Raw genomic sequence first — 13,279 nt, 5'->3', positions numbered from 1 at the left:
AAATTCCAACCCGTACCAAAAAACCGGAAGTGGCGGTGAAGCTACGAGCGGTTACAAATCGAGATGCGAAAAGTGAGAAGCGATACGCAAGAAATTAAAAATCAGATGCAAGAAGTCAGAAGTATAAAATCAAATACCTACAAGAATGAAATGTGTGAAATTGAAAGCCCCCCTTCCCCCATGTAAGATTTTTTTCAAACAACGTAATTAATAGTGTATGACCCCTAAGTGAAATATGAGAATTTAGTTCACTTGTCATAAGACGAGTCCGTACATTCCACTAAAAGCTCAAAATAATTTTCTTATGATAATTTAGTTGTAAGCACTAAGTGGTGAGAAATGAGAAATAAAAAAAAAAAATGAGAGATGATAAGCGAGAAGTGAGAAATGGAATATGCAAAGTGAGAAATGTAAGAAATGAGAATAAATAAGTAAAACGTGAAAAGGGAATATGGAGCATCATTTTTTGTCTTCTGCTTATCGAGTCATCTTCGGTTCTAAAGACGGCACTGATGACGCAATTCGCGTCAACTTGAACAAATATTTACAGCACCCTCTCAAACTCCAATGAAAATTTCTGGATATGTAGAATTTATCACAGCCGCTTTGCAGACTTAGTTTTTTTCAATTGAACTAGAATATCTTTTAAAAAGGTCTGAACTTTTTTTTTTGCCGATTTTTTTTCTAAACGATACAATTGAAATATGACAAAAAAGTGGTTTACGGGTGACTAACAAAAAAATAAATAAAAGTTTCAAATAAAAATAATGAGAAAAATCCAAGTTAAGTCCTACATGAGCACTGTACACGTTTCGGAAGCTCATGTATTTGCAAAACAATCTAAATTGTGTTCGGGAAAAATCTATTTAAAAAAACACCATTGATTATTGATTGAAACACCATTGAAACACCAACACTTGGATTAAATTTTGTTTCAAGATTGATAATTATGTTCCTTACCTATAGGAACTTTTGGGGGAAACAAGTTTTCCTACGAAAAACTTTTTCTTGTCCAAACTGATATTTTATCACTATCTTTTTATCCAAACCCAAACCATGACTTTCAATAATCTCAGAATTTAGAGATTTTGTCTATTTTACTATCGTCGATGTCGATGTCACTCAGTTCATTCGCCACAGCACTGTAAATTCTTTACTAAGGCATTGTCGCATCGTAGCTTGGTGTTTATGAAACACTTTTCCACAGCATTTATTGACAAGATATTTATGAACGGATATTATTATCACAATTCAATATTGGTTATCTATTATTCAGCTGCAATGGAAAAAATGAGCAGACTCCTTGAATTTTCACTCAAATTTAACGATTAGCGAATCTTTCACCTCACCTGTAAGATTGTAGTTCAATCCATTAGGAAAAAACTGAGTCGATTGGTATATAACACTATGGGTCTCCGGGCCTTCTATAAAAAGTTTGTTTTTGGAGCGATCATATAGCCTTTACCGTATACTTAGTATACGAGAAAGGCAAAAAACAAACAACCATGCATGTACATGCAATTGATTGAGTCATTCAACACCACCAGGTCTATTTTTAAAACATTTTTAAATGCGTTGGAAAGTCATAAAAGCCTTGTAGCTGTTTTTGTAAATTTTGCATCTACACGTTGAAATTGTTCAATTTTCTTGTTTATATAGGTGGAAACAGCGAAAAAGCTTAAAGGGTGCATTTTGAACTGATTAACCTACTCTTAACCCCAAGATCTGAACCCACCTTTAGACACCTTTAGAATTAGATGTTAGCTGCACGTCTTACTGGTAGACTAAGGATGAGCCACAAGCGTTAATTTGTTGATAAAATAAAATCTTATGTTGCAATGTGACTTCAACAGTCATTGAGATATGCGAAATTCTTCATTAAATGTAATTTATCTATATATCTATCTATCTATCTATCTATCTTCTATTTTCTACCTATCTTCTATCTTCTATATATCTTCTATATAATAATAATGGATTCTCTTCATTCCTTCAGCAGTTACGTTCGTTATAGTTCCCGACGGATTTACATGATATTTCATCATGTGAAAATCATAAGTAAAATTGAAAAAATCGTGAATACCTAAAATAGTGAACATCCATAAATTACGTAACGCTTAGAGGGGAAAGGGAGTTTGTCTGAAGTGTGACGATCCATACAAAATTTTCAGATCGTTCATACACAAAGTGTGACATAGAAGGGAAGGGGTTGAAAATAGCCAATTTTTGCGTTAATGGATCTTCCCAATAAGGATTTGTATGGCTATGTTGCATGAGCAACTCACAGCGTGCATTTCCGCCTTCTATGCAGGACAACGACTGCCGGGTCGACTAGCTGCAAGTAAATCGTTATCTTTTCCATCCATCAAATTATTTCATCAAGGTCTGGTACTTGGTAATTTAAAATGCTTCATCATCATGGTGTCAGAAGAACAGTCTCCAGTGGTCCATGCTTTCATTTCCATTCCTCCTATTCTATTCATATTTTTTCAATCGCACTCAAATCGATTAATTGCTTTGGTGTTCAACGATGCGTGTCCACATAGCGAATCGCTCTCTCCAAATGGCAATGGTGTTCATCTGATGGTTGGTTCATCACTTTGTCATCCCATCCTGGCCATTGGCATTAGATCTGTGCGCCGGTCATATCATCGGCGGCGGCGGCGTGGTGGTCACTTTTGCCCCGGCGGCGGCGGCGTCACGGCGGCGCGCCGTTGACTTTTATCGGCGGCGGCGGCGGCGGCGTGAACCGGCGTGGATGAAAAAATAAATGGTTGAAAAAATCAATTTTACCGCGGATTTCTGGATTACGCCGTTTTATTTACACGGTATGAATCGCCCGTATAAAAACCGACTTCAGTGGATTAAAATTGCAATATTATGCGTTTGCCGATCATCAAACAGCTCATTCATAATAGTCAATTGCCAGCGATACTAATCAATACCTGATTTCAAAATGTTATTTGAATTACCACTATTTTGTTACTCTTTGATTTTGATTAATCAAATTTTAACAATAAATCCTGCTTCACTTTTTCGTGAAATTTGCCTAAATATGCCTTGGTGGAGTTTCTGAATGAATTTCTGGAGGAAACTAGGATTTTTTTTAAATCCTACAGGCATTTATCAGTAAATTTCATTAGGAATTCCTTCGTAAAATCCTATGACAATGTCTGCAGAATTTTTCTATTTTAGAAAGAATAATCCATTCAGGTTCTCTTTGGGAAATTCCTTTAGTAAAACATAAAATATTCCTGCAGAAATTCATTCGGAAATTTATTAAAGAATGAACTATTTTCTGATGGAATTCCTAAGAGAATTTTCTAAAGGACTTTCCGAGAAAATTCCTGAAGTAGTGATGAAAAGTGTAGTAGGAACCTTCTAAGAAAATGTTGAGCAAATCCCCACAGAAATTTCGAAGGAATACCTAACGGTATTAGAAAAATGCATCAGCGGCTGCTTCCGCATCTTCCTCGATTGCACACCCCAGAGCCAACGTCCTGTTCCAGGTTCTCTGCAAGTTCTTTTGCTGGCATCTCTTCCTGCATACACACTACATGCCCAACCCACTGTAATCTGTCTTATTTTATCAACCTGCCTATGTCTGCATTTTTGTATACTTGATTTAACTCGTGGTTCATTCATTCATCTGCTCCATTTACCATTTTCCACCACGCTGCCAAGTATTGAGCACAGTATTTTCAACTCAAACACTTTGAGAATTTGATAAGTTGCATCTTTTAACGTCCATGATTCATGGCCGTACAGGACGGCTGGACGAATCAACGATGTTTACAGAGCTAGTTTTGTCAGTGGCTGTAGATAGCTTCGTGAAGTTACAAAAGAATTTTCTGGAGGAATTTTCAAAGGATTACCCTGAGAAATTCTCTATTAAATTGCTTAAAGTAGTTTTGGAAGAATTCCTATGGGAATTTCAGGAGCAATTATTGTCAAGGAACTTGCTAAGGAACTCCTAGAGGAATTACTAAAAATAATTTCCGAAGGAATATCAAATTGATTTTTAAAGAAATTCCAAAGCAAAATTCCGAAGCTGACAGAAATTTCCAAAGCAATCCGTTAATAAGTTTCTGAAGGAGTTTTTAGAGATTTGGAATTTTGAAACAATGTCCTAAGAAACTCCTAAAACATTATCTGTGGATATTTCAAAAAGAAGGATTTTCAGAAGGTATATCCGAATTTCTGAACGAAGTCTTGACGGAATGTCCAAAGGAATTTTCGGAGATATCTAAGACTGTCAGAAGACTTTGAAAAAAACCTGCAGGGACTTCTACGGATATTACTTCAGGAACTTGTTCAGGAATTCTTAAGGAAATTTCGTCCTAGAACTTTTCAAGGAATTCCAAAAGAGTTATTAGAAGAATTTCTTGAGGAATTTTCGGGAAAACACCTTAACGATGTTCCCAAGGTTTTTCTTGAACAAATTTCTGAAGGAACTTTTTCCGAACTAATTTCTGCGAGAAATTTCCGAATTTAGCTGAGAGAATTTTCAAAAGACTTTCTGGAATTCGTTTCCGGGGGAAATTCCTGGACGAATCTCCATAGGATTTTTTGGAGAATTACAAAAAAAAATCCTGGAGAAATCTAGGAATTACTTCAGAAATATCAGTAGGCATTTCCTCTCACACTCTATTAGGAATTTCTTCGTTAATCTCTTTGAGAATTCCTCCGAAATTCCTTCAAATATTCCTTAAGAAATTCCTTAAGGGGCTGTCCATAAACCACGTAGACTCTTGAGGGGGAGGGGATTCAAAAAAGTCTACGTCAGTCTACTAAGGGGGCGGGGGTATACAAAAAGTCTACGTAGACTGTTTTTCTTTTTTTTTCGGAAAACATTTAATACAGCAGCTTTGTGCAAAGTTCACTTGTTTGATTTTTTTTTTCGATTTTTCCGTTTTTTTTGCGAGACTTTACCGAAATAATCTCTCGAATCTCTTATGGAGTAATAGTCTGAACTACGGCTTAAAAATATCATGATTTTAACAGCAAATTCATCTGTGTTTAGCACGAAAATTCTCCAAAATATTCTATAAAAAATTTCAAAAAAAATTTCAAATTTCCACTTGGATTACATTGATTACATTGTAGATTCTACTAAAATATCTTTTGATTTTCGGCAAGACCTTCTTTAGAAACTACAAGTGATTCTTTAGAATTTCCACGGGGAATTATATCACACTTCGACGAAAAATTATTTAGAATTTACAAAGGAAGCATTTTGGAATATCCAAGAAGAAGTCTATGCAATTTCCAAAAGACATTCTTTGGAACTTGTAAGGGGAATTCTCCGAAATTTCCGTGAGAAATTCTTCAGAATTTCCACTGAAGATTTTCTGAGAAGTCCTTGAAATTTTTTTCTTAATTTCTGAAATTCTTGGAATTTTCGTGAGGAATTCTTTGGACATACATATTAGCGAAATTCTTCGAAATTTAACGGCAATTTCTTCGGCAGTTCTAATGAAAATTCTTTGGAATTATCTATGGAAATTTTTTGCTGAAAACGTGGTTGATTTCCAATTTTTTTGAAAAAGTCTGCGTGGTCGGCGTTCAGCCAAACCGCACCAAGCGGCTTTTCGACTGACTTGTAATATTTTGCTCGTACAAGGACAACCGAAATAGTTTCATATTAATTGAAGCATTCATTTGCAGTAGTATATCCTCAGTTATGAGGTTGAGGGATATTCGATGCGATTTGCGATCAATTAAATCTGCTAAACGAAAGTTTGAGCAGAAAAATCGGTAATTTTTCGTTGGCGCTTGGTGTGATTTGGCTGAACCCCGACCACGTAGACTTTAGTCTTTGAAAATGTGAAAATTCGGCCTACGCGGTTTGTGGGAAGTTGTTTAGAAATACTTTCAAAATCTCTTAAAGTAGTTCAAACGGGAATTATTTATGAAAATCCATTCCGGCTCTCCTTTAAAATGCCTTCGGAAATTTATTTAGAAATTCCTGCACAAAACCTTCCAGAAATTTCTTCAAAACTTCTCCAAAATTCATTTAAGAGCTCCTCAAAAAATTTCCTTGAATAATTTAAAAAACTCCACCAAGAATTCCTTTGAATATTTCACCAGGGATTTCTTTAAAAGTTTCTTCGAAAAGCCTCCCGGATTCCTTCTTAGATTTATTCCTGGAAATTCATTAAAATTAATTAGATAATGAAATAGTTTTCGGTGGAGTTGCTAATTGAATTTTTGAAAAATTAAAAGCAAATAAATTAAACAACTAACACTGAAAAAATCCGAAGGTATTACTGAAAGAATTTCGTAAAGAACCCATGAAGGAATTTTCGATGGAAGTTCTGGAAGAATTCTCGAAGAATGTTTTAAAGGAATTGCTGGAAGAAGCTCTGAAGAAATTCCTTAGGAAAATTTGGAAGAAATCCCTTATGCAATCTCTGGGAGAATTTATTTGAAGAACTCATAGAATAATTGCCGAAGAAATTCATGAAGAGGTATTCATTTAAAAAATTGAAGAGTTGCTAAATAGTTTTTGAAGAAACTTTAAATGGAATTTCTTGAGAAATTTATTAAAAAATATCCGGAGGAATCGCTAAAGAAATTTCCGAAGGAATTCCTTAACGATTCTCCTAAGGAATTCTTAACAACATTTTCGTAGAAATTACTGAAACAATTTTTTTGTATGCATTCCATAACGAATTTTCGGTGAAATTTTGTAAGACATTTCCGGAAGAACACATAAAGTAATTTTTCAAGGTTTTTTATTGAAACTTTACGGAGGAATATCTAGAGGAATTTACTAGGAAATATACCAAGTGGTTTTGGCGCTTTGGGGATGTATTCAAGCCTTTACAAAAGCTTATGTGCAACAACAAACATAATTTGCGAGTCACCTACAGGCAGTGTTGTCTTACACTCTGTGCAAGATATTCTGCTCTTTGATTTTACTCCATCTAAACGATGGACATTTAGAAAATTCAAATAGCCTTCTATTAGTTGCACTTACTTAGTTAAGATTGTAAAAACGTGTGGATGGAGTAAAATCAAAGAGCAGATTTTTTTGCAACACTGCCTACAGATTTAGGTGCCCGACTGAATGAGGCTTTGGCTTAGACGAATTCCAAAGACCATTTCAACATTTTTTTATATTATTCTACTTAGTAGATTAAATCTACTAGATTCAGCCTAATTCAAATTCACAACTAATCAACCAACCAATCCATTATCCAATGTTTGTCACCACACTGTCTTAGAGGCACCATCACTTGAGGTAGATTTGAAACTGAATTCTGACGAGTTCCACCTCAACAACATTCTAACAACTAACTAACAACAACAATCATAACACGAGTTTAGTACTATTCCAATCAATTGCACCACGTTGTATTGTCTTATAAATACGTATTTCGTCTCTGTAAGGCCATCTTCAGTGTCTCTTATTTTACTCGGCTCGACTCAAGTTAATTGATTTTTTTATTGCGATTAGTCATCGGCGTGGCAAAATTATGATCGGCGGCGCGCCGACCCAAAATCGCCGGCGGCGGCGGCGGCGTGAGTAAAACTACCGGCGGCGGCGGCGCACAGGTCTAATTGGCATCGTCATAGCCGAATAATGTGCTCCTGTCATCTACACAGCAAAGTTCTATTTTTCATTGATTTTCTCGTCTGAGTGGTTTATATCTATACCTACGTAATGATTTAGTTTAAATCAATACGCAATCAGTTAAGCATATTCGATAAACCAAATGAATCAATATAGTGTCGAACTGTTCCTTAAAGCAGACATATTGGCGACAATCGACCTTCAAACGAGACATTGAGCTGAAAACATAAACTTTACTATTTACCTCAGAGCAGCCACCTCTTGGTCGCTATTTCGGAACAAACGTTGCAATTATCTCGATTGGCACTGGTTGCCCAATTTGAGAAAACTTGGGCGTAGAAGTCAATATTAGTCCGCCGTTGAAGTTATCTGCCACGCTTTTGGCACCTTTTGAATTCTTTTCTGTGCAATTTGCCTTTCGCCGATGTTTGTTCATGGAAACCCACGGAGGAGAATATAAGCTTCGCGATAGGTTTCCATTTGTAAGAAAGTTAGATGCCAAATTTCTACTTGCACACGCCACGCCGCCGAGATGTGTTTACCGAAGAAGATCAAAAGCGAAAGGTGTTGGATTATGTATGGTGGGAATGATGATGATGCTTTGACCTGGAAATCGTGGAAAACGGTTTTTTCAACTTTTCTGCAAGGTCATCAGATCATACTACGATGACGCAGGTAGGTTACGTCGTAATGATTTTGGCATTGTGCCACGTTTTTTTATATTTGGATCAAGGTAGCTTTTAGGTTAAGTTCAAATTAGCAAATGACGACACATGACTCCTATTCATTGAATCTGCGGAGCAACTTTTTTACTTTTAAAATCTTGATTCAAATTAGCAATCATACGTGGTTAACCCAAACAGCAACATGAACAACAACCACGCTGAAAATTAATTGCCATCTGATGGCAAAAAGTTCGTGCTTCTTTCACATATAGAACCTTTTTTCCATAATGCCATATTTGCTGGGTTTCATCCTTGAGGCAGAATGAATTGCTTTCGAATTATCCCACAAATTGCAATTTAAAACCAAATCCACATTCCGTTTCCCCATCAAGGGTATGCGATATGGGATTCGCAGAATGATTCAATCAAGTTGAAAGAAATATTTACTGAACAATTTATTGCCAGCTATGCGTTCGGAAGTTGAAAAGTTCACGAATAATTTAGTTAGATTCAATTTATTTGAAAGTTTGAACTCGGTTTACATCTTATTGATTCTCGGAAATTTCAGTTATGCTTTCAAATCATTTTCGAATTCCACAAACAAAAATATTAACAATGTCATATACCCTTTTCTCACCATGTGCTAACACAGTTTTTCTTCTCGGTCGTTCTCTGTTCCAGACCAAACAAACATCCCCCACATCTCTCCCAAAGGCAAAGAATGTTGGAATTGGTGCAGCGACATTTGAAAAACAACTCCAACAAGCAGATACACACGGCACATCCGGACGGTTGTCACCAAGACTGCTGCTGTTGCACCACGGCGGTGTCCATCAAATAGTTGGTGGTTGGTGTTGCTCGGTGGAGCGGTGAGGGAAGAGAAAGAGCCATCAGGGCAGTGAATCAGTGGTAGCGCGTGACAAGCAGCTGGCAGTTCAAATGAAGATGACAACCTCCAGTTCGGCAAACGATGGCGCCGGAGGCACGTCTACCAGCAATGTTCATCGGAAAGGTCATAGGTGAGTCTTGGGGAGGTCCGAAGGGGGCGGGTGGGAAACAATTCTTTGCTGGTATTGTTCAGAACGAAAACTATTTATTGATTGTTTTCAAAACTGCCATCAGCGTTCTAGATTTAAAATGGATTATTTTTTTAGTACATATAATGATATGTTATTGCTCCAATAAATGAAAACTCTTGCAGATTATTTTCCATTCCGTTTTAAGATGTTTACTCGACTAATTATACTCATTCAAGAATATTTTGTAGAACCACTAGGTCAAGTTGTAGAACTTCTAGATTAATTTAATATTGATATTCTTGTAATTGAGACGTCGAAACATTTTCCGTAATCAATGAAAATCAAACTAAGTGACTTTTGAAATTCCTCGAGGATAACAATATCAATATCACATCACATTTTCCGGCAGGAAATCCGTCTGACTCCTGCCGAAGTGTCGCATCATCTTACCTTAAATCTGGGTTAATATCACGTTTAATAGAACAATGCATATGTCATACATCGAACTCTATGGATTATTCGAGTTGCCGTTAGCCTTACTTACACTTGAAAATAGTTGTTCAATATGCTGCTCGATCCAGCATTAAATCTGGTCATTTGAGTCGGTAAGCGATATCTGCAGCACTAGTCTCAGTAGACTGGCCTAGCCTTGTATGGGGAGAAAATAATTTGACGAATTCTATGGGGCACACCCCAGAATTATGCCTTTGGGTGAGAAAACCAATCTCTGAAAATTTCAGCTCAATCGCTTGTTGCATAAGCTGGCGCATTTGATTTGAAGTTTGTATGGGGGTTTCAGCCAAAATGCATAGGAAAATACACCTTCCTCACGCTTTCGTTGTTGAAATTGGTTCGGTATGCCTGATTGAGGTCACTATTGCAACTAAGCCAGTTGAAATGTTAAAGAATAATTTTATAGAACGTTATATGATGATTAAATAAACTTTTATATAGTTTACAGTTGATTTATTGGGAGTTACAATGTGAACTTTGAAATTCATTGTTGGCATGAAAAACGTAAACATGCAATCAAAGGTACCTGCAAGGCAAGGGTACCTGTGATGTGTGATTTGGCGCGGGCTCAAACATATGTGCGTGCCAATAAATGCATGCGTGCCAATACACATACCTCAGCCGCCTTTGAAGTACACAACTCAACGCTCAATAAATCAACCGAAAACTATATAAAAGTTTATTTAATCATCCTATAATGTTCTGTGAAATTGATCTTTAACATATCAACTGACTTAGTTACAATAGTGACTTCAATCGGGCATACCGAACCAATTTCAACAACGAAAAAGTGAGGAAGGTGTATTTTCCTATGCATTTTTTATAAATTTATAAGTTCACGAATCGATCCGCGTAAGTTTTTTAGCGAATGTATCCTAGTATTGAAAAAACTCTCTGTGGGCTCGCTTTTCCACGAGTGTACCAGGGCAGATGCTGTTTTAATTGTTTCCATCCATCTAGTCGAATTCCATTTCGCCGAATCGAACGTTTAGCTGGATCATATATGGATATTATGCCGAAAACTATAATTGACCGATATTTCGACCAGCCAAATAAGAGATTTGTCCGTTGAGGACATTTGACCGACAGCCGAACAAGTCTTTTGGCCGAAATGAAGGCTCTCAAGAAAATGTTGGTTTGCTAAAAATTACTTCAGGCCGAACGTGTCGTATGCAAAAAAAAGTTTCGTCGAACAGATTATTTGGTCGAAAATATAATATGGCAGTAAATGTCTTTTCGTCCAACGAATTCTACAGCCGAAAAAGTCGTTTGGCCGGACAGGTCATACAGTCGAAAATAGAATTGACCTAACAGGTCATACGACTAAACATGTGTTTTGCCATATGGGTCATATCGCCCAAAAGGTTGTTGGTCTGAACGGTTCATATGACCGATAATATAAGTTTGCTTAACAGCTAAAATATATCAAAAACATAATTAAATTTATGCTTAGATTCTTGTTTTACAAAAAAAGGAATATTTTATGCATTGACCCAGATTTATAAGATGAGTGTATTACTTCTGCTTGAAGTTAAATGCATTTCACAAATTCCTTTGGAATACGCCCAATCTGTTATCAACTTGTTCTTGATCGACCTTTTGTCCCTTTGGATCTTTTGCTTTTTCAACCTTTTGTCCCTTTCGACCTTTTGTCTCTTTGGACCATCTATCCTTTCGACCTTTCTGTCCCTTTCAACGTGTTGTCTTTTCGACCTTTTGTCATTTCTACCTTTTGTCATAGATTCGTCAAAATGTGTTTCGACTGACAAACTATGACACGATCCATTGTCTACTCCTCGCAATGCAAGCCCGGTGTCTTCTGCACACTGAAGGATGCGCATCTTTTGACCGAAGGGACCGTATTATTTATTTTTTTCAGATTAAGGCCGGAGTGACTTGTGTAGTGCATTAAAGTCCGCAAATCATCTTCCACCTGATCGATCCACTTTGCTCGCTGCGCACTCCGCCTTCTTGTTCTCGTCGGATCATTGTCGTAAACTACAGCACTTTCCTTTCAAAATCTTCAAGTGCCTCGTTGGGTGCAGCAGGGACTATTTATGAAAGCATGGATAAAATATACAAATATACCAAAACAGTAAAATAAAACTTTACAATCTACGGTTTTTATGTCAATTGGTATCACGGAAGTGCGCTGCTAAAGCTCGTAAGAGATGGAACAATGTGTTGAAGTTGGACGACATATATCGAACCGGATCATGCTGACCATAACGGCTTTTTCGAGCACCGAACTGAAAGGAATTTCATAGTTGTCGGTCTGCCTTAGAAATTACGTTATCGTAATGGAACCGGAAAGTAAGTGTGTCGTCAAGTATAAGCATAGCATAGCATAGCATAGCATATGTGATTGTACAAATCGTGGGTGGCTATACAATGCTCAATTCACGCTCCATCTGGAATAAGGGCGAATGTCGCAAGAGAAGACTCTCCCCGTCGACCCCCCCTCCCTTAAACAAAAGTGACAAGCAGCAGATCTCTCTGTGGTTTATCACTTCAGAACGAAAGAAAACAATGCGAACTTGCATTCTGAGGTGATAAACTGCAAAGAAACTCCCTGCTTGTCACTTTCATTCAAAAGGGGGGAAGTCGACGAAGAGAACCCTCTCCCGCGACACCCGCCCCCCCCACCAGATAGAGCTTGAATTGAGCAATCTACGGTATATTGTCGCAAACTGGTACTTGGGATGAGTATCGTTTCCTATACAGTAGCAGTTGTATACCTGGCCACGTCCTTACAATCACGGAAGGAAGGGAAGGAATGTTAGTTCAACATCTACTAGTGAAGATGCAGGGAACCCATACTACCTTCCCTTCATAGATGTCTCAGGAAGGTTAGTGGGTAAGGTGAATAATAGGAAACTCTATTCGACAATATAGAGCGTTTGTCAATAACAGTATATGCTGTAAAAATAATAAAATATATTCATCAATTTACTTACGAACCGTCCTAAGGGAAAAACAAAACAAAACACAAAATTTCGGCAAATCGCGCGATCGTTCTGCCATCCGAAACAAGAGCCAACACGCACTGAACTAATTAACTTTATTACCGGCCGCGCAATGCAAAACACAAAATTTCGGCAAATCGCGCGATCGTCCTGCCGTCCGAAACAAGAGCCAACACGCACTGAACTAATTAACTTTATTACCGGCCGCGCAATGCAAAACACAAAATTTCGGCAAATCGCGCGATCGTTCTGCCGTCCGAAACAAGAGCCAACACGCACTCGTAAGTGTGTCGTCAAGTATAACTCCCAAATCTTTGATACGCTGCACTCACTCAGGAACTATTCAAGACAGCGTGAAATTGAATATTATCAAAGGTTTTCGTTTTCTGCTGAACGTTATTGTTTGACATTTGTGGATACTGAGTGACAGGCAGTTTCGCGTGCACCACTCCTCAAAACGGGTTAGAAGCATTTGTAGTTGACTGCAGTCATAAAGGCTATTAACAACAATGTAGATCTTAGCATCATCAACATACA

At 37.4% G+C, this 13,279-nt stretch overlaps 1 protein-coding gene across 1 annotated transcript in view; it reads left to right on the top strand.

Annotated features, from left to right (window-relative positions):
- Positions 1-13,279, top strand: part of LOC134212901 (solute carrier organic anion transporter family member 4C1) — a 223,115-nt gene that overhangs the window by 162,292 nt on the left and 47,544 nt on the right. The window contains exon 4 of the mRNA XM_062691209.1: positions 8,926-9,263. Within this exon, the coding sequence (XP_062547193.1) occupies positions 9,184-9,263 (80 nt within the window). The 5' untranslated portion in view covers positions 8,926-9,183. The remainder of the gene's footprint in view (positions 1-8,925; positions 9,264-13,279) is intronic.

This window comes from Armigeres subalbatus, chromosome 2 (assembly GCF_024139115.2).
Source record: "Armigeres subalbatus isolate Guangzhou_Male chromosome 2, GZ_Asu_2, whole genome shotgun sequence".
NCBI classification, from domain to species: domain Eukaryota; kingdom Metazoa; phylum Arthropoda; class Insecta; order Diptera; family Culicidae; genus Armigeres; species Armigeres subalbatus.
This window is presented reverse-complemented; position numbering and strand designations above follow the sequence as displayed.